General features: G+C 44.2%; 1 protein-coding gene across 1 annotated transcript in view; it reads left to right on the forward strand.

Annotated features, from left to right (window-relative positions):
• cep72 (centrosomal protein 72) overlaps positions 1-20,499 on the forward strand; it is a 157,182-nt gene that overhangs the window by 112,009 nt on the left and 24,674 nt on the right. The window contains exons 8-12 of the mRNA XM_068000553.1: positions 8,203-8,406; positions 12,474-12,787; positions 14,299-14,452; positions 17,210-17,409; positions 19,705-19,825. Coding sequence (XP_067856654.1) covers positions 8,203-8,406; positions 12,474-12,787; positions 14,299-14,452; positions 17,210-17,409; positions 19,705-19,825 — 993 coding nt within the window. The remainder of the gene's footprint in view (positions 1-8,202; positions 8,407-12,473; positions 12,788-14,298; positions 14,453-17,209; positions 17,410-19,704; positions 19,826-20,499) is intronic.

The following is a 20,499-nucleotide window of genomic DNA, read 5'->3' on the forward strand; positions in this document are numbered from 1 at the left end:
AATTCACAAGCTTTCGGAGGCTACCTCCTTCGTCAGGTGAACGATGTGAAACATCGTTCACCTGACGAAGGAGGTAGCCCTCTTCATATTTCTTGTTAAGGAGTTTCACATCGTTCACCTGACGAAGGAGGTAGCCTCCGAAAGCTTGTGAATTTAAAATAAAATTGCTGGACTATAACTTGGTGTTGTAAAATTGTTTACATTTAAAGAAGGTAGAAGAGGAAATGGAATGAAAGAGAGCTATAGTGAATAATGAGCAATCAGATAAATTGAATGAGAGAGACATACAGACCGAAAAACAAGTAAAAAGAAATAAAGCAAGGAAAAGATAACAAGAAAGGTTTAGAACAAGAACAATTAAATTAAGTTAGGAAGGCTGCATCTTATTCCCGGAATGCAGAGCTGTTAACCGGGCAGCTGAGTCAAGTGTAGCTGGGACTGGCATCGCAGATTTCTGGACAGTCTTGATTTTAATTATTTTTTGATGTTTTTTTCTTGGCTACATCTTTGGCTCCTTTAAAAGTGCCGAGGTCTGTGCGTTCCCCACCCAGAGTCAGGCTTTCTTCAATTTTAGCTTGAGGCGGGCAAGGGAGACCCACACATCTTGGACAAGAACAAGGAAACACTGTCCAACCCTGTTTTTGACAGAATACATACCAGAGGGTTCATGTACGAGTTGTTGTGTGCTTACGTAATGTGGAGACTGGTGTGGCACCTAGTCATTCTCCTTTTTAAAAAAAAAATGTTGAAAAGAAATGATTTGTTTAATTTTCAGCAGCCAGGTTCTTTTTTCAGACTAAGTCTGTATTGCTTTGAATTCAAAAGGAATTTACGAGGATAAAGGTATGCAGTGGCTTTCTGCTTGAGCTGCCAATTCACCCCTTGGACTTCCAGAGAAGTATCGAGATTTCTAAGAAGCCGAGGCTGGAACGCCAGATATTGGCTCTCGATCTTGAGAATTGCAGCTTTAATCAGGAGGCTTAATCATCCCAAGACAATACTAAAAAAAAACAAATATTTAGAAGTAGAGAAAATATAGAAGTATATTTGGTTGTAGTGCTTTCCTCTGGAGCATGTCTTTTAAAGGGTTACGTCAGATAATGATTGTGAAATGCAAATTTCAGCCCTTGTTGTACTAACTGCATGGAGTTCCAGATTATTTAGCAGGATAAGGGTCAATTAGCCCAATGTTAGTAGACGTTTAATTAATACATACAAGTGCAGAGGTCACTATACATGTAGCAACAAACAACTCCCAATGAAAAATAAGATAAACATTTTATATTGCCCAATGCTTATAATAGCCTGTTCACCATGGAAGTCAAGAGTTTTAGTGCTTTTAAAATAGGACTCAGATGGAAGTCCTAATTCTCATATTAGGGAAGGGTATATTTGCCCCAATGGCCCAGTGGGTAATTGCATCATTCATTGTAATCCTGAGCCAACCTAAACAGGAACGTGCCGTGTTTGACACCTCAATAGTGATGTAAGGGCTGCTGAGGTTTGGGTGTATGAAAAATCAGCACTCTGTCCTTTCATCTCTAGGACTTTGGTTTAAAAGCAGTGCAGACTAAAGGCATGAAGGTCTTCTCTTTGTCTGCTTGCTGTAAGACGCTATGTGAATGAGTTTGAGCAGTCTTCGCACTTTGACGGAGTACATTCTCTTCTGTTTCAAATTAGATCTTTATATATTGGGAAAAGCGAATGATTTTTCTGAACTGTTTAATGTTAAAATAAAGGTTGCCTCCCCTCTTAAAGCCACCAGCTGAAAACTGAGTCAAGTTATCCACGGGAGGTAGGCCAGCTTGTTTAATCTGGTAATGAATCAGTTATGGGAAGCTATATTAGTATGAATGGGTAAGTGTTTGTCCTGTCAGTATCAGCATTTTCTAGGTATCACTGATGCTAGGTGTCATCGCTCATTAACATGAAATGCAAGCAACTTCTACCATTTGTCTTTGTTCCATTTGATTTATGATTCTGTAGCCAGAGTCTGCCTGGTGGGTACATCTGAGCAGCAGGTCTAGTTTTCTGGAGTTTAATTCACTCGGATCAACCTTACTCCTAAGTTCAGAGACAGGTGTTTACGTACAAAAGTACCACAGAACTGATGTTATTTAGGACTCGGTAAGCAGTTGAATGTAATGGTTAGAGGTAAGTACTGAAAGTGATATTTTTCTGCTGATGTATTCTTGCTTTGTAAAAATTTAGGTTTTGCAATAAATTTGAATTCATAGTTTAGCCTGAGCTTATATGGCTTCTTGGTGTGGTGTGTTTCTATTTATCGGTCAGATCAGGAGTATAGGGTGACATCCTGTACTGTTTCTGGGGCATACCTAAACAGTATAAAGCTCTTTATTTTGCTTTGCAGCACACTTTCCTACTCAGTTCATGCACAAGGCCAAGTTTTAGTTCATAAGTACGGATATGTCTGTGGGGTTTTGAGTTGAGCATGAGTAAACAGTAGTGGAAAGTAGCCGGGATCATTGCAAACCCAATATCTAGTAGGCATTGGCCAACAACATTAAACTACAATGGTTTGGGACTAATTTGTACAAAATTGGCAGTCCTACTCGGGATAAGGATAGCTGATGTAGGACATTAAGATGTCTCGCTACAGTACTCTGGATGGTGCACAGCTAGCAATACTGCTTCTGCCCCAGTAGTGTTTGCTGATATTGGTTGCCTAAACTAGAAAATGTTCTATCCCTTGAACACCTTGATATGCATAAAATTCATTAGATAAATGGATGAGGTGTCACAGGTGTTCTGCAGCCTCTGGATCCACACTTCAACATGAGTGTTGCCTTCATTGAAGGTGGGATGAAGAGAGAAGTTTGGAGAAGCAAAAAGAAGGATATAGATGAACAGTGTTCTAAGTATTATTTTGTCAAAGCCTGCCAGCTTTATCTTTCCTCTTCCTTTCCCATCCTCTTCAGAAATCCTGTGTATGCCCCGGCTGATCTTTTTTGCTGCAATTATACTGCATTTACTGCTTGAGTCCATTGAGAGAGGTTTGAGTACGCAGCACTATGTTAAGTACATGCTCGTGAAATGGGCCTCATTGGCTCAGTGAGCATTCACTTGTTTGACAGAGGCACTGATCATCAACTCCCTCCAGTCGCTGGGTCAATATCCAGCAATTCCCTACGTAACTCCATTGTGGGAGCACCATTGGCAGAAGAAATCCAGCAGTTCAAGGAGAAGGCCCACTGTCACCTTCTCTGGGCAATAATTGCCACCTTGCCAGTGTCACCCACATCCAGTAGATAAATCGCCAGGCCCAGATGAAATGTATCCTAGGCTATTAAGAGAAGCAAGGGAGGAAATAGTGGAGGCTCTGACCATCATTTTCCAATCCCCTCTGGCTATAGGCTTGGTGCCGGAAGACTGCTAACGTTATGCCATTGTTCAAAAAGGGAGAAAGGGATAGACCAAGTAATTGCAGGCCAGCCAGTCAGTCCACGCACCATCTCTACTCTGCCAGACCCTATCCAATCCACCTCTCTCCTCCTCTACAATCACAGCCGCCTGTCAGAGCTAAGAATCATAAAATCATACAGCGCCAAGGAGGCCATTTGGCCCATCGTGCCGGCTCTTTGAAAGAGTTATCCAGATAATCCTACTCCCTTGCTCTTTTCCCCATAGCCCTGCAATTTTTTTCCTTTTCAAGTATCTGCTCAATTCCATGGAGTGAATGTAAATAGCAAATGAAAAAAAATTGATTTCAGAAGGAGGACTTAAAGTGGAGGCGGGGGGGGGGGGGGCGGGGGTCGTTGGTAAGTGCTTCTGATAAGACAGAACAGTAGGCACTCTAAAATGTTTTTAATCTTTCCTTGTCAGTTTTGGTACTTGAGTTCATTCAGAAATGTTGCCTCTTTTTGTGCCCTCTCACTCCCCACACCTCTCCTCCACATTCCATTTGTCTCCTTGCCTTGCTTGTCCCTTTCACCTTCCCCAATACAACTCTGTTGCAGTAAACTCACTGTCTCGTCTGTCTCCCTTAACCAGTCTTCCCAGTTCTACTCAAACAGCTCTCTATCTCGGGGTGGTGAGGGAGGAGTGGGGGGTGGAACCCCTCCCAGCCATTAACAGGTGCACACTCAACACCAAAGCACTTGCTGACCTTAGAAGAAATCACACAAAGCATACCAGAAAATCGCTAAATCACACATCAGATGTAAAGAGCAAAAAAATAAATCAAAATGCCAGAGCTCTGTATGCACCCCTCCCCAATACAAATCCTAACCTCTCGTTAAAACACACCCTGCTATTTACCACTCATTTACTCCACTTACACTTTCATTTTGATGTGAAATCAGACTTAATGCCTGTACGGTACTGCAGCCATTCACTGCACTTTGCTTCTCCCCTCTGGTTCTTTTGCCAATTATTTTAAATCTGTGTCCTCTGGTTACCAACTCCCCTGCCGGTTTCTCCATATTTACTCTATCAAAACCTCACATAATTTTGACCACCTCTATTAAACCTCCCCTTAACCTTCTCTGTTCTAAGGAGAACAATCTCAGTTTCTCTAATCTCTCCACTTAAACATCTTTATTTTCATTTAACACAACCTTTTTTTTAAGCTCTCGCACGGTACTGCTTTCCCTCCCCCACCCCCAGGACTTCTCATGATTCACTTTCCTGCTGCTTTCGACTTGGTCACTGTAACGCAATATAGTAAGCCTGGGCTGCTCGGTTCTTATAAGCTCAACATTGTATATCCTTTTTAAATATCGAAATGGGTGCAGAAATCAGCATTTAAAGTTTCAGCTCATTTTTACCTTAAGGTCTATTTTAAAGGCACTCGCAGTTTCGAAGTGCATTGCTGCATTCAGTTTTGGGCACCGTACCTCAGGAAGGATATATTGGCCTTGGAGGGGGTGCAGCATGATGCTGGGGTTTAGATGGTTAAAATATGAGGACAGGTTGCTTAAACTTGGCTTATATTCCCTTAAGTATAGAAGATTGAGGGGTGATATGAACATGGTGTTAAATGTTAAAAGGACGTGCTAAGGTAGAGACAGAAACAATTTCCTCTGGTGGGGGAAATCAAGAACGAGGGGACATAATCTTAAAATTAGAGCCAGGCCATTCAGGAGCAAAATCAGGAAACACATTTTCACACAAAGGGCAGTGGAAATCTGGAACTCTTCCCCAAAAGGCTGTAGATACTGGGAGACAATTGGAGCTCTCAAGATGGGGATCAATAGATTTTTGTTGGGTAAGGGTAGAATCATAGAATGGTTACGGCACAGAAGGAGGCCATTCGGCCCATCGAGCCTGCGCCGGCTCGCTGCAAGAGCAATCCAGCTAGTCCCACTCCCCCGCTCTTTCCCCATAGCCCTGCAAATTTTTCTCCTTCAGGTGCCTCTCTAATTCCTTTTTGAAAACCACAATTGACCCTGCTTCCACCACACTTTCAGGCAGTGCATTCCAGATCCTAACCACTCGCTGCGTAAAAAAGCTTTTCCTCATGTCGCCTTTGGTTCTTTTGCCAATCACCTTAAACCTGTGTCCTCTGGTTCCTGGGAACATTTTCCCTCTATCTACTCTGTCTAGACCCTTCATGATTTTGAACACCTCTATCAAATCTCTCAACCTTCTCTGCTCTAAGGGGAACAAGCCCAGCTTTTCCAATCTATCCACGTAACTGAGGTCCTTCATCCCTGGAACCATTCTAGTAAATCTCTTCTGCACCCTCTCTAAGGCCTTCACATCCTTCCTAGAGTTCGGTGCCCAGGATTGGACACAATACTCCAATTGTGGCCGAGCCAGCGTTTTCTAAAGGTTCAACATAACATCCTCGCTTTTGTACTCTAAGCCTCTATTTATAAAGCCCAGGATCCTATATGCTTTCTTAACCGCTTTCTCAACCTGTCCTCCCACCTTCAATGATCTGTGTACATATACAGTACAACTCTAAAGGGGGTTCCTGGACCCCCTTTAGAGTTGTACCCTTTAGTTTATATTGCCTTTCTTCCTATCAAAATGTATCACCTCACACTTCTCAGCATTAAATTTCATCTGCCATGTGTCCGCCCATTACACCAACCTGTCTATGTCCCCTTGAAGTCTATCACTATCCTCCTCACTGTTTACTACACTTACAAGTTTTGTGTCATCTGCAAATTTTGAAATTGTGCCCTGTACACCCAAGTCATTAAAATATATCAAGAAAAGCAGTGGTCCCAGCACCAATCCCTAGGGAACACCACTGTATACCTTCCTCCAGTCTGAAAAACAGCCGTTCACCACAACCCTCTGTTTCCTGTCACTTAGCCAATTTCGTGTCCATGTTGCCGCTGTCCCGTGGGCTTCAATTTTATTGACAAGCCTATCATGCGGCACTTTATCAAACACTTTTTGAAAATCCATATACGCAACATCAACCGCATTGCCCTCGTCTACCCTCTCTGTTACCTCATCAAAAAACTCAATCAAGTTAGTCAAACACGATTTGCCTTTAACAAATCCGTGCAGGCTTTCCCTTATTAATCCACACTTGTCCAAATGACTGTTAATTTTGTCCCACATTATTGTTTCTAAAAGCTTCCCCACCACCGAGGTTAAACTGACTGGCCTGTAGTTGCTGGGTTTATCCTTACACCCTTTTTTGAACAAGGGTGGAATATTTGCAATTCTCCAGTCCTCCTGCACCACCCGTGTCTAAGGAGGATTGGAAGATTGTGGCCAGTACCTCTGCAATTTCCACCCTTACTTCCCTCATCAACCTAGGATGCATCCCATCCGGACCGAGTGACTTATCTACTTTAAATACAGCCAGGCTTTCTAGTACCTCCTCTTTATCAATTTTTATCCCATACAGTATCTCAACTACCTCCTCTTATTTTTTTATTCGTTCACGGGATGTGGGCGTCGCTGGCGAGGCCAGCATTTATTGCCCATCCCTAATTGTGGTTTTGGCTGTATCTTCTTCCTTGGTAAAGACAGATGCAAAATACTCATTTAGTATCAATGGATATGGAGCAAGAGCGGGTAAATGGAGTTGGGGTACAGATCAGCCATGATCTAATTGAATGGCAGAACAGGCCCCAGGGGCTGAATGGCCTACTCCTGTTCCTATGTTCATCCCATTGGCTTGTGCTGGGTCTGAATCCATGTCTCGGGTATAAAGACAGTGTTATTAAATAAATCATTACAGTCTTTCATCATATAACACATCCTAACCATTTGAACTTTTAGTGAGAATGTTGTTACAGGAAGAGATTTTGCTGTCACTAGTGTAAAGTAGCATCAGGATAGCCAGATATGGGTCATGATGTAGGGGGTGCTTAAATAAGGATAGATTTATTCATTTAAAAAAATCCTTTCTATGTAATGCTTCTGTCGTTATTAATTAACTTAAATTATGCTGACAATCAAAAGGAAATGGCATTTCAGATTGCTGAATGTGACTTGGTATTTTCCCTTCACCTTTGCACACAGTGACTAAATTGGTTGAACACTTCAAAATCGGATGTGAATGAATTATTTTATGAAGTATATACTCAAGTATATTTTGCTGTTGCCTGGAGTATAATTATGTCTGAACATAACCTCATTATCGGTATCAATTTGACAGCAAATTAGCGATGACCCCTTTTGCTGCATTTACAAATAGGAATTACACTAGAATATTATGATTGAAATGTTGCTCAAGCACCCTCTGGTGGAACTTAAATGCTGAGTTTCTGCTGCAGAAGTTGCACTGTTATTTGAAGAACTAGCAATGACAAAGATAGGGAAACAAACAATTTTTTAAAATGTATTCAGTGCTTTAAGTTCTGAAGTTGAGAAAGTTTTAATGCACTAAGGCTTCGTGTACAGACCCTTTGAATGAACGCATTTTGTTTTGCTACTGGCAATGGCTTGTCAAAGCTATTCGGATGTCATCTTAAAATTAGAGTGGGTCCATTTAGGAGTGAAATTAGGAAGCACTTTTTCACATAAAAGGTAGAAGAAACCTAGAACTCTCTTCCCCCAAAAGGCTGGGTCACTTTAAATAATCATGACTGAGATTGATAGATTTTTTTTAGGTAAGGGTATCGAGGTATAGGCGGGTAAATGGAGTTGAGGTACAGATCAGCCATCGAGGCGTCAAGGGGCTGAACGGCCCACTCCTGTTCCTATTGTGGTCAGTGAATTCTTTTACCTACATGCTTGAACTGAGGGTTGTCCTATTTTCTTTTTGCCCAGACCATCCAACGTTACCCAATGCTTCCTCTTCACGATCTCGTACCATTGCTTGCGGAGCGGACATCACCGCACGAGGTATCAGAGTGACATTTGCAGATGAGAAAACCCGAGAGTTCGCTGAAGTGGACACCAACTTGAAATTTCAAGATGAAGCCGAGGCCTACCACAGGATCACCTCCCGCCCACACTTCACCCCGCACCCAGGTACAGTACTGTTCTAATATCGCAAACTCCGCACCAAATTACAAGGGCAGGAAAAGGGGACAATAATCCTTCAAACAATTCGCATATTGTCCCCAAGTGCATACAGATCATTGGTCTGTTGATTGAGGTTGTTGTCATTGAGAAATACATGGCTGAAAGATGCACCACATTATATTACCATGTTGACTTGTGCATTGGTAGCTGATGGAACATCTACAAGAAAGAGCTGTGTAAAGTTCCAAGAGTAGATTAAAAGAAATGTAAAGAACTAACATGGTAATCTGTAGCATTCTTAGCCAGTGCAAGAATAATTGTACTCTTGACAGTTTTAGATAGGAACATAGGAAGCAACAGGGGTAGGCCATTCAGCCCCTCGAGTCTATTCCACCATTCAGTTAGATCATGGCTAATCTGTATCTTAACTTCATCTACCCACCTTGGTTCCATATCCCTTAATACTCTTGGCTAACAAAAATCTATCAATCTCAGCCTTGATATTTTCAATTGACCCCCAGCCTCAACAGCTTTTTGGGAGAGAGTGTTCCAGATTTTCACTACCCTTTGTGTGAAGAAATGCTTCCTGACATCACCCCTGAAGGGCCTAGCTCTAATTTTAAGGCTATGCCTCCGTGTTCTGGACTCCCCCACCAGAGGAAATAGTTTCTCTCTATCTACCCTATCAAATCCTTTAATTATCATAAACATCTCAATTAGATCACCACTTAATCTTCTATTTTCAAGGGAATACAAGCCTAGTCTATGCAACCAGTCCTCATAATTTAACCCTTTTAGCCCCGGTATCATTCTGATGAATCTACACTGCACGGCCTCCAAGGCCAATATATCCTTCCTGAGGTGCGGTGCCCAGAACTGAGTGCAGTACTCCAGATGTGGTCTAACCAGAGCTCTGTACAGCTGAAACATAACTTCCACCCCTTTTGTATTCCAGCTCTCTTGAGATAAAGGCCAACATTCCATTAGCCGTTTTAATTATTTTTTGTACCTGTCCACTAGCTTTTAGTGATTTCTGTACTTGGACCCCTAAATCTCTCTGATTATCCACAGTTCCTAGCTTCTCACCATTTAGAAAATACTCTGATCTATCAATGTCTCTTCACAACTTTCTGCTCCCATCTACACTATTTACTGTGCCACCGAACTTAGTGTCATCAGCAAACTCTATTCCTCCATTCAAGTCATTTATAAATATAATGAAAAGCTGAGTGTCCAGTACAGATCCCTGGGGGACACCACTAGTCACATCCTGACAATTTGAGTACATACCCATTAACCCTACTCTCTGTCTCCTACCTCCCAACCAAGTCCCTATCCAAGCCAATAGGTTGCCTCTTATTCCATGCTCTCTAATTTTTGTTAAGTCTCTTATGTGGAACCTTGTCGAATGCCTTCTGGAAGTCCATATAAATAACATCCAGAGTCACTTCCTTATTTATCACGTTAGTTACCTGCTCAAAAACATTCAACTGACTTTGTTAGACATGACTTACTCTTTACAAATCCACGCTGGCTCTCTCTGATCAGCTCATATTTGTCCAAATGCTCAGTCACTCTGTCCCTAGTAACAGATTCTAGATGTTGATGCAAAAGTGCTACACACTTAATCAGAGTTTAAAAATGGCAAATGTGTAGAACCTTAAAAAGACAGCAGCCAATTGATTATTTTATAAACCCTGGGATCAGTTTGAACGTAGAAGAACCATCGATATTTACAGTGCAGAAGGAGACCGTTCAGTCCATCGTGTCTGTGTCGGCTCTTTGTTAGAGAAATCCAAAACTGATCCCTATGTTCTGCGCTCTCCCCAATTTATTTTGTTCACTAAGGTGCAAAATACTAGTCTGCTTTTTTATACTTTTTTTTTGGGGGGGGGGTGGTGGTGAAGGTCACAAATGCTCCCAATTCCTATTTCATTACTGATTATAATGGAACAGAATTAATTTTGAGGTAATTCTTGGAGAAAAGGATATCTTGACAAGCTTATTAATGAATGAGTGCCACCTGCTGGATTTTGTTCGCATTGCAATGCACAAACCTTCTGCAAGTTACAATGTACTGTAGTATTTTACCCTGATTTTTTTAACTGTAGTGGTGGAAAGGTGTCACTAAGTATTTGTGTCTTTGTGCCCTCACTAGATTTCTTTCTAAGGCAGCACTCTGATTTGAGCACCATCTTGTGTGTGCCTGTGTCACCTTCCACATGTAAGCTGAGGACACCCAGCTCTACCTCTCCACTACCTCTCTTGATCCCTCCACTGCCTCTGTGTTGTACGACTACTTGTCTTGAATGAGCTGCAGTTTCCTCCAGCTAAACACTGAAGCCGTTGTCTTCAGTCTCTAATAAAAACTCCGTACCTTCGTCACCGATCCCACCCCCCTCCACAGCTACCGTCTTGGGCTGAAGCAGATTCTTCACAACCTCGGTGTTCTATTCAACCCTGAACGGCCCTGACCCCATATCCTCGCCATCACAAAGACCTCCCACCTCCACCTCCGTAATATCGCCCGTCTCCACCCCTGCCTCAGCACATCTGCCGCTGAAACCCTCATCCATTGCTTTGTCGCCTCCATACTCGACTATTCCAATGCTGTCTTGACCGGCCTCCCATCTTCCACCCTCCATAAACTTCCGATCATCCATAATCCTAAGGCTCGTACCCAATCCCACACCAAGTCCCATCCACCCATCACCCACTCAAATTTAACATTCTCATTCTAGCATTTAAATCCCTCCCTAGCCTCGTCCCTCCCTATCTCTGTAACCTCCTCCAGCCATACAATCCTCTTCCTCTCTTTACCCCCGCCCCCCCCCCCCCCCCCCCCAGAAACTCTGCATTTTGCTGACTCTGGCCCCCCCCCCCCACCCCTCCAACACCTTTGCCCCACCATTGGCGTCCATGCCTTCAGCCGCCTAGGTCCCGTACTCTAGAACTCACTTCCTAAACCCTCTGCCACTCCACCTCCCTCTCCTCCTTAAAACCCACCTCTTCGACCAAGCTTTTAGACACCCCTCCTAATATCTCCTTTGGCTCAACATCCATATTTGTCTGATTACACTTCCATGAAATACCTTGGAACACTTTTTTTTCCTCCTATGTTATAGGCTCAATTTTTCCTATGTTAAAAGCACTATGTAAATGCAAGCTGTTGTGTAAGAATAGGGGAGCAGTTTGCTTATTCAAAATAAGGAGACTTCCCATGGCTTTAATCCGTTCTTCCTTCAATTACATTTTGGGCCCTTTTCGGGACTCCTCTCTCGAAACCAGAGTCTGTTTACGGCTTGTTTTGTGATTTCTTCAAGCATCGAGATTGACTTTATGTTCGGCGTTTGCGTCCAATGTTAGAGGAGGCTTTGGAGAGCTGGGTATGCAGTGGTATTGATGCACCCACTTTTTAACAACAGCAGTCTACAAGAAAGAGTTCCTACTCTTGCTCAATTGAAGGACCTTCTCCAGCCACAGAGTGTAGTTGATGTAGCCGCAGAGTAGCTAGAAAGTACATTAAAAAATGACAGGTTCTGGGTTCTCACATTTACCTCTCTAGCACTGTTTCAGCGTCTCAATATAGAGCATTTGGCTCCCCCACTTTGCGACTGCGACGTCTGGTTTGATTTGAGGTCTGTGCTGATTTTTTCCAATTTCGGCTGGGATGGCGGCCGGGAACACCGATTGGATTCAGCTCCCCAGGACCGGGGGAGCGTTACACTGTCGGAGGTGCCGTCTTTCGGACGAGACGTTAAACCGAGGCCCCGTCTGCCCTCTCGGGTGGATGTAAATGATCCCATGACCACTGTTTCAAAGAAGAGCAGGGGAGTTCTCTCCAGTGACCTGACCAATATTTATCCCTCAACCAACATCACTAAAAAAAAACAGATGACCTGGTCATTATCACATTGCTGTTTGTGGGACCTTGCTGTGCACAAATTGCCTGCCGTGTTTCCTACATTACAATAGTGACTACACTTCAAAAGTACTTCATTGTGAAGGGCTTTGGAACAGCCCGAGACGTTACAGAAAGGCAGGTTCTTTACGACGTATGGTATTTCCCACAGGCACCTCGCACAATCCTCCTGCACCAGCGCATCAGCTTCCCAGGTCGACGGTGTCTTGCACTTTTGCTAGTCCGTTGTCGGCCCACGAGGTGAATGGAGAGAACCCGAAGGCCGGGGACCAACCAGCCAGGCAGGCGCACTGTCACCCCACTGCGGCACCCCAGCTACAGGGCGAGCATCCCACCGGAGCCCCGACAGCGCCAGCCTCTCGACACGACCAAATGGAGGACCCGCACGTCAGAAGGCAGTCTGCACCTCAGAGATCTGGCAGTCACGACCGGCGGAGCAACGGTACCAGCAGCAGAGCCTGTGAGGTGAGTCGCCCTACTGAACGCAATGATTGGGGAAAGGAGAGGGCAGGCGGCGCTTAAACTGACTGGATACCTTCACAAAAACAAGACATTTTAAATACATTAAACCAAAGCAAACATACCGCGGGTGCTGGAAATCTGAAATAAAAGCAGAAACATGCTGGGAAACACTCAGCAGGCCAGGAGAGAGAAAAAGAGTTAACCTTTCGGGTCCAGTTGTGATGAAAGGTCATCGACCTGAAACGTTAACTCTGTTTCCCTGGCCACGGATGCTGCCTGATCCACTGAGTGTTTTCCAGCATGTTTCTGTTCCTATTTTAAATACATTTGATTGGCAGAATTGGAGTGGCAACATCGTTGTAAGCTCCCGATTCATCAAGACAAGCCCGGATTAGTAATGCAATTCTCTGCTGTCATGTCGTCGCAGCATTTTGCTTCATTGTAATAAGATTCAACTTGCAACACAGCTGTTTTTCTCCAAAGAATGCCAATGTTCTTTCTCCTTTACTTTCTGCAGGGAAAATTTGATTCAATAGTTGGTACTTGTGTTTGTTTAAAGCCCTCAGTGTAGGAAACACTGGAGTGTTTGTTTGAAAGTTGTTGCCTGCGATCTTGTTTTCCGATGCCGGCATCTTAACTGCGTTGCATTTTGAAGTAGAGACCCCGCTGTTGAACATTCAGAACCAAAATGCTATCTAGATAAGATACGCAAAACATCATATCCCGCCGCACGCTGACATTAATCGAGCGCTGGTCTCCGTTCAAGAAGGTTTCTGCCTTGCGACAAGCCTGTGGGCGTGTCTAGTTTGAGTTCTCACTATGTGAAAAGTACCCCCGCATAGGGTCCTGCTTGCATGGCAGTGTGATGACCAGAGAGTGCAATTTGCAGAGTTGACACTGCCCAGTTTGTGACAGAATGCAGTTCATTCCCTGCAGCACAATTTCCCACTTTAAACAGGGTTGTCTGATCTGTGAGTAGAAGTCAGTATTTTGCAAGCGAGCATCCTGGATAGTGTGTCCCTGCTGTGACCACCTCTTCTTAAACTTAAAGCAGGTGATCGATTCCCTGTTGGAGGAGCCAGCACCACACACACAATAATAGTAATGAAATAAAAACAGAAAATGCTGGAAAACACACAGCAGGTCAGGCAGCATTTGTGGAGAGAGAAACAGAGTTAACATTACAGGTCGATGACCTTTTATCAGAATAATAGTAATAATGCTGCCCTCTGTGGATGAAATTGAGTAAATTCCCCCACAACATGGCAGGTAAAGCTGGCAGGGGATTGTTTTAGCGAGCAAACATTTCTGTTTACTTGTAGTTTCAGTTGCATTATATTCTCCCTTTAACCAAAGTAGGCAGTAACTATTATTGTCAGCACTGGGCACTTTACTTTGCCACTTGTTAGGTTGAGCATTTGCTGTGAAGCATTTGGCAGCAGCTAATGTATACTAAAAAGTCACAGCTGAATTTTTAACGACTTTTTTTCTGCTGTATGATTTCCATTTTACAGACAGTTCATCCGACATCCAGTGAAGTACTGTCTACAGAATATACAGCAATTGATGCAAGTTTCTTTAACCCAACCTTCATGGATAGTTTTCTGGATCTAGTTGACAGATACTGGAATGGATTTAAGTCTCTTCATTGTAATGACATATTTCTGAGTGAGTACTGTGCACAGTTTTCTTTTGTAGATTTATGGTTATTTCAAAGGATGGATATGCTATAGTTTAATGATAAGATGCTTGCTACCCTTCCTTCTCCTCTTGCCTTAGAGGTCAGTGGGTAGCACTCTCGTCTCTGAGTCAAAAGGTTGTGGGCTCATAGTCTCACTCCAGAGACTTGAGCATATAGGCTGGTGCTTCAGTGCATAATCAAGGCGGACGTAAAAGATCCCACTGCACTATTTCGAAGAAGAGCAGGGGAGTTCTCCCCGGTGCCTTGGCCAATAATTATCCCTCAACCAACATCACTAAAAACAGATAATCTGGTTATTTATCACTGCTGTTTGTGGGACCTTGCTGTGCGCAAATTGACTGCCGTGTTTCCCAACATTACAACAGTGACTGTACTTCAAAAGTGCTTCATTATCTGTGAAGAACTTTGGGACGTCCTGAGGTGGAGGAGGGTGCTATATAAATGCCCTTCCTCCCTTCCCTTCCCTCTTCCCTTCCCTTCCCCCCTTCCCTTCCCTTCTTCCCTTCCTTCCATCCAACCTTACCTTCCATCCATCCATCCATACATCCCTCCCTCCCTTACCTTCCATCCATCCATCCATCCCTTCCTTACCTTCCTCCCTCCCTTACCTTCCATACATCCCTCCCTCCCTTACCTTCCTCCCTCCCTTACCTTCCATCCATCCATACATCCCTCCCTTACCTTCCTTCCTCCCTTACCTTCCATCCATCCATACATCCCTCCCTCCCTTACCTTCCTCCCTCCCTTACCTTCCTCCCTCCCTTACCTTCCTTCCATCCATCCATCCTTCCCTCCCTTACCTTCCTTCCTGCCTTCCTTCCATCCCTCCCTCCCTTACCTTCCTTCCATCCATCCTTCCCTCCCTTACCTTCCTTTCCTGCCTTCCTTCCATCCATCCATCCCTCCCTCCCTTACCTTCCTTCCTGCCTTCCTTCCATCCATCCATCCATCCCTCCCTTACCTTCCTTCCTGCCTTCCTTCCATCCATCCATCCCTCCCTCCCTCCCTTACCTTCCTTCCTTCCATCCATCCATCCCTCCCTCCCTTACCATCCTTCCATCCTTCCATCCATCCCTCCCTTACCTTCCTTCCTGCCTTCCTTCCATCCATCCATCCCTCCCTCCCTTACCTTCCTTCCATCCATCCCTCCCTCCTTTCCTTCCTTCCATCCATCCCTCCCTCCCTCCCTTACCATCCTTCCTTCCATCCATCCATCCCTCCCTCCCTTACCTTCCTTTCCTGCCTTCCTGTTGTTGATTATTACTTGAATCTTGGAGAATGTTGTGCGTGAAGTCCAAGAGTGAACCTAAGGCCTTACTCATTCTTCACCATAGTGTCCCATGTAATATTTGACCATTTGCACACGTGCCATCTAATTCTGCCTCATCATCCAACTCAAAGATCCGGCCTACAGCTTCACAATTCTAATGGCACCATTATTCTGGTAAGAGTCACACAGCTTTAAACATGAATAGTTCTTGTTTCCAGCAAGGAATTTAACAAGGATGAGCTTTTAAATTACCCTGAAATCTGACATAATACAGATTGTGTTTGTCAACAACAACAACAACTTGCATTTAAAAGGTGCCTTTAACATAGTAAAACGTCCCAAGGCGCTTCACAGGAGCGTTATCAGACAAAATTTGACACTGAGCCACATAAGGAGATATTAGGACAGGTGATCAAAAGCTTGGTTTTAAGGTAGGTTTTAAGGAGCATCTTAAAGGAGGAGAGAGAGGTGGAGAGGTTTATGGAGGGAATTCCAGAGCTTAGGGCCTAGGCAGCTGAAGGAATAGCTGGCAGGTCAAACATCTTACATTAAATATAACAAATATACAACTACGTCACAGGTGTTAATATTTGTCAAGCTCAAAATGCTTGCTACTTCAATGAATAGCAGGCAACCAAAGCCACTCAGCAGCATTGGTCAAACAGCAGGCCCTCAGGGATGCACAAGAGGCCAGAATTGGAGGAGCACAGAGATCTCGGAGGGTTGTAGGGAGGGGCGAGACCTTGGAGGGATTTGAAAACAAGGATGAGAATTTTAAAATCGAGGTGTTCCCAGACCGGGAATCAATGTAGGTCAGCGAGCACAGGGGTGATGGGTGAACGGGACTTGGTGCGAGTTAGGATATACAGGCAGCAGAGTTTTGGATGAGCTCAAGTTTATGGAGGTTCGAAGGTCAGCCATGATCTTATTGAATGACGGTGCAGGCTTGAGGGGCCGTATGGTCTACTCCTGCTCCTATTTCTTATGGGAGGCTGACCAGGAGAGCATTGGAATAGTCAAGTCTGGAGGTAACAAAGGCATGGATGAGGGTTTCAGCAGCAGATGAGCTGATGCAAAGGCGGAGACAGGTGATGTTACAGAGGTGGAAGCAGGCGGTCTTGGTGATGGAGCGGATATGTGGTCTGAAGCTCATCTCGGTTAAAAACACCAAGGTTGTGGATGGTCTGGTTCAGCCTCAGACAGTGGCCAGGGAGAGGGATGGAATCAGTGGCCAGGGAACGGAGTTTGTGGTGGGGACTGAAGGCAATGGCTTCTGTATTCCCAATATTTAATTGGAGGAAAATTTTTGTTCATCCAGTCAAAGGCTCTCTTTTTTTTTTACATAGGATTAGCAAAAATAAATTGTGCTTTTACATTGTGCTCTATGATAGATGGAAAACAGAGTATTTAGTAACATGAATTACTGCCACTTTCACTTTTTTTGTTTAAATAGATCAGGCGAGAAAAATGATATGTGACATCCAGCAGGAAGTGGCACTCGAAAACCAAGAAATCATGAAGCATCAAGAAGGATTAAACCATTTAAAAGCAAAGAATGATTCTTTGGAAGCCTGTCTTTGTCAGCAGCAGCAGCAGTACACTGAGGAACTCCAAAGAATGTCAGTGCAGCTAACTGAAGCTGAAAGGGATGTGGTAAGACTTGGCCATTCATTAATTCACCCTATAAAACATCTGTGAAAGGCAGATCATGTAGAGGGGAATCGTTTTAACTGGAGCTACTCTCCCAGCTATGTAATTTTTAAAAATTGAAGTTAAGATCTTGAGCTTTTGGACAATGCTATTTTTATTATTGAATTTCCTTCCTGTTGAGATGGTCCATTTGGGGGGGCGGGGTCTTGGGAACAGGAGTAGGCCATTCAGCCCCTCAAGCCTGTTCTGCCATTCAATTAGATCATGGCTGATCTGTGTCTTAACCCCATCTAACCGCCCTGGATCCATAATCCTTAATACCCTTACCTAACAAAAATCTATCAATCTCAGTTTTGGAATTTTCAGTTGACCCCCAGCTTTTTGGGGGAGAGAGTTCCAGATTTCCACTACTCTTTGTGTGAAGAAATGCTTCCTGACATCACCCCTGAACGGCCTAGCTCTGATTTTAAGATTATGCCTCCTTGTTCTGGACTCTCCCACCAGAGGAAATAGTTTCTCTCTATCTACCCTATCAAATCCTTTAATCATCTTAAACACCTCAATTAGATCACCTCTTAATCTCCTATGCTCGAGGGAATACAAAGCAAGTCTATGCAACCTGTCCTCATAATTTAACCCTTTTAGCTCCTCACGTAGGCAACGGCTTCAAACAGATGGGTTACAGTTGCATTCAGGGGCAGCTTACGGGCATTAGCTGTTGAGCAGCCTGGATGTTGATTTGCGGGAGCCCGAACTGGAAAAAAAGTTGCAACTGTTGCTAACCATTTGTGGCTCAGGCAATCCAAGCTGATTTCAAGCACTGATTCCCGGATCATACTGTGGAGCAATCATTAGATTTACCTCTAGTGAGATACAACCAGGTGCAAGAGGAGATCTGAAATAGTAGGGGACAACAGGAAGGAAATGTATTAATAAAAACAGTGTCTGTCACAAATTAAACATTGGGATGACCAAAGCCGTCGTCTTCGGTTCCCTCACCAACGTTTCCAGCCCCCTCCCTGGCCACTGACTCAAGTTGAACCAGACTCTTTGCAACCTTGACGTCCTATTTGACCCCGAGCTGAGCTTTCGACCCTATATCTTCTCCACCACCAAGATCGCATACGTCCACCTTCATAATGTTTCCCGTCTCCGCCTCTGCCTCAGCCCATCTGCTGCCTCATCCATGCTCTAGTTACCTTTACCTCCAGACTCCACTATTCCAGTACACTCCTGGTTGGTCTCCCATCTTCACCCTCCATAAACTTCAGCTCATCCAAAACTCTGTTGTCCATATGCTAACACACACCAAGTCCCGTTCACCCATCACCCCTGTGCTCGCTGACCCACATTGGCTCCCGGCCCTCCAGCGCCTTGATTTTAAAATTCTCATCCTTGTGTTCAAATCCCTCCATGGTCTCGCCCCTCCCTATCTCTGTAACCTCCTCCAGTCCGACAACTCTCCAAGAACTCTGCATTCCTCCAACTCTAGCCTCTTGTGCATCCCCCACTCCCTTCGCTCCACCATTGGCGGCCATGCCTTCAGCTGCCTAGGCCATAAGCTCTGGAATTCCACCCCTCTCTCCCCACCTCGCTTCCTTTAAGACGCTCCTTAAAACCAAGATTTTGGTCACCTGTCCGAATATCTCCTCCTTTGACTCGGTGTCAATTTTTCTCCGATTACCCTCCTGTGAGGCGCCTTGGGACATTTTACTACGTTACAGGTGCTATATAAATGCAAGTTGTTGTTGCAGTATAACTAATAAAATTGTTCTACAATGATAGCTTTATTTCCTTTGGGGTAGCTGACATTTGTCTTTCAGAAGCTAGAACAGGGGGTCCCCAGGTGTGTGTGGAAATGCATTGACTGTATAACTGGCGAAAGAAGTGTAACAAAATCCTTGAGAATGTTAAGAATTCTTTGTGGGTTTTTGTTTAACTTGTAAGAGAGTGAAGAGCAGGCCCCAAGGCAGCGAATGAGAAGTGGAACTGACCTCAATAGTAGCAGCATTGGGCAGAATACTTGGGCTTGTCCTGTCACCTTGTATTGGCAAACAGTTTGAATCTTCCTGTGGTCGGGTAGGTCAGCCTGACAATGTCAGAAATGATGATTGCTGTCTCTGTTTTTTTATGTATCTCATACAGCTCAATTTATCAGCAGATAACTACTCGCAAATACAGTGCAGTGACATTCTGGGGAGTAATTGTAAAAGTAAATGCTTGTTTTTTTTTCCCCCTTTGCTTTAATTCCTCTAACTTTTCCGCGAATTCTGATTGACTCTGATTCTGCTCTAACAGGAAATGTTGAAGGATCATTTAGGTCAAACTGTGGATGAGAAAAATCATTTACAGAACCTTCTGATAAAACTAGAACAAAAAGCACATAATACGTCCAATTCCACAAACCAACAAGTTGAAGGTGAGTTCTCATGAATGGACCTTTTATGAATTCAGTTCGTTACAGTGCAATTTCATTGTTTAGACTTCGTGAAATCATGTGTATTTTGAAAGAGAAAGCTGGTTTTATGATTAAAAGCTAACCAGTTTGCAAATTGCAGTGTCCGAACCCTAACCTGCAGCGCCCTTGGGTTGGGAAAGGAATTCATCCATTGCAGCCCATTTATTAACACAAGCTTGTGGGGACTAGGAAACTATTTCTATTTATCAGTGGATTCAAGTGGTCACCCCGCAGCTTAAGAGGGTGCAGGCAGAGAGGAATTGGGTGACTGCCAGACAGACAAGGAGGACCAAGCAGGTAGTGCAGGAGTCCCCTGAGTGCATCTCGCACTCTAACCAGCATTCAGTTCTGAATACTGGTGAGGGAGAGGGTTCCCCTGAGGAATGCAGCCAGAGCCAAGACCACAGCACCATAGGTGGCTCAGCTTTTTGTGGGGGGGTGGGGGGGGTGGAGAAAGATCAGGAGAGCAATTGTGATAGGGGATTCTATAGTTAGGGGAGCAGACGGGCGTTTCTGCAGCCGCAGACATGATTCCAGGATGGTAGTTGCTTCCCTAGGTGCGTGGGTCAAGGATGTCACTGAGCGGCTGCAGAACATTCTGGAGTGGGGAGGGTGAACAGCCAGAGGTCATGGTC

The sequence above is a fragment of the Heptranchias perlo genome, chromosome 2, assembly GCF_035084215.1.
Source record: "Heptranchias perlo isolate sHepPer1 chromosome 2, sHepPer1.hap1, whole genome shotgun sequence".
Taxonomy (NCBI): Eukaryota; Metazoa; Chordata; class Chondrichthyes; order Hexanchiformes; family Hexanchidae; genus Heptranchias; species Heptranchias perlo.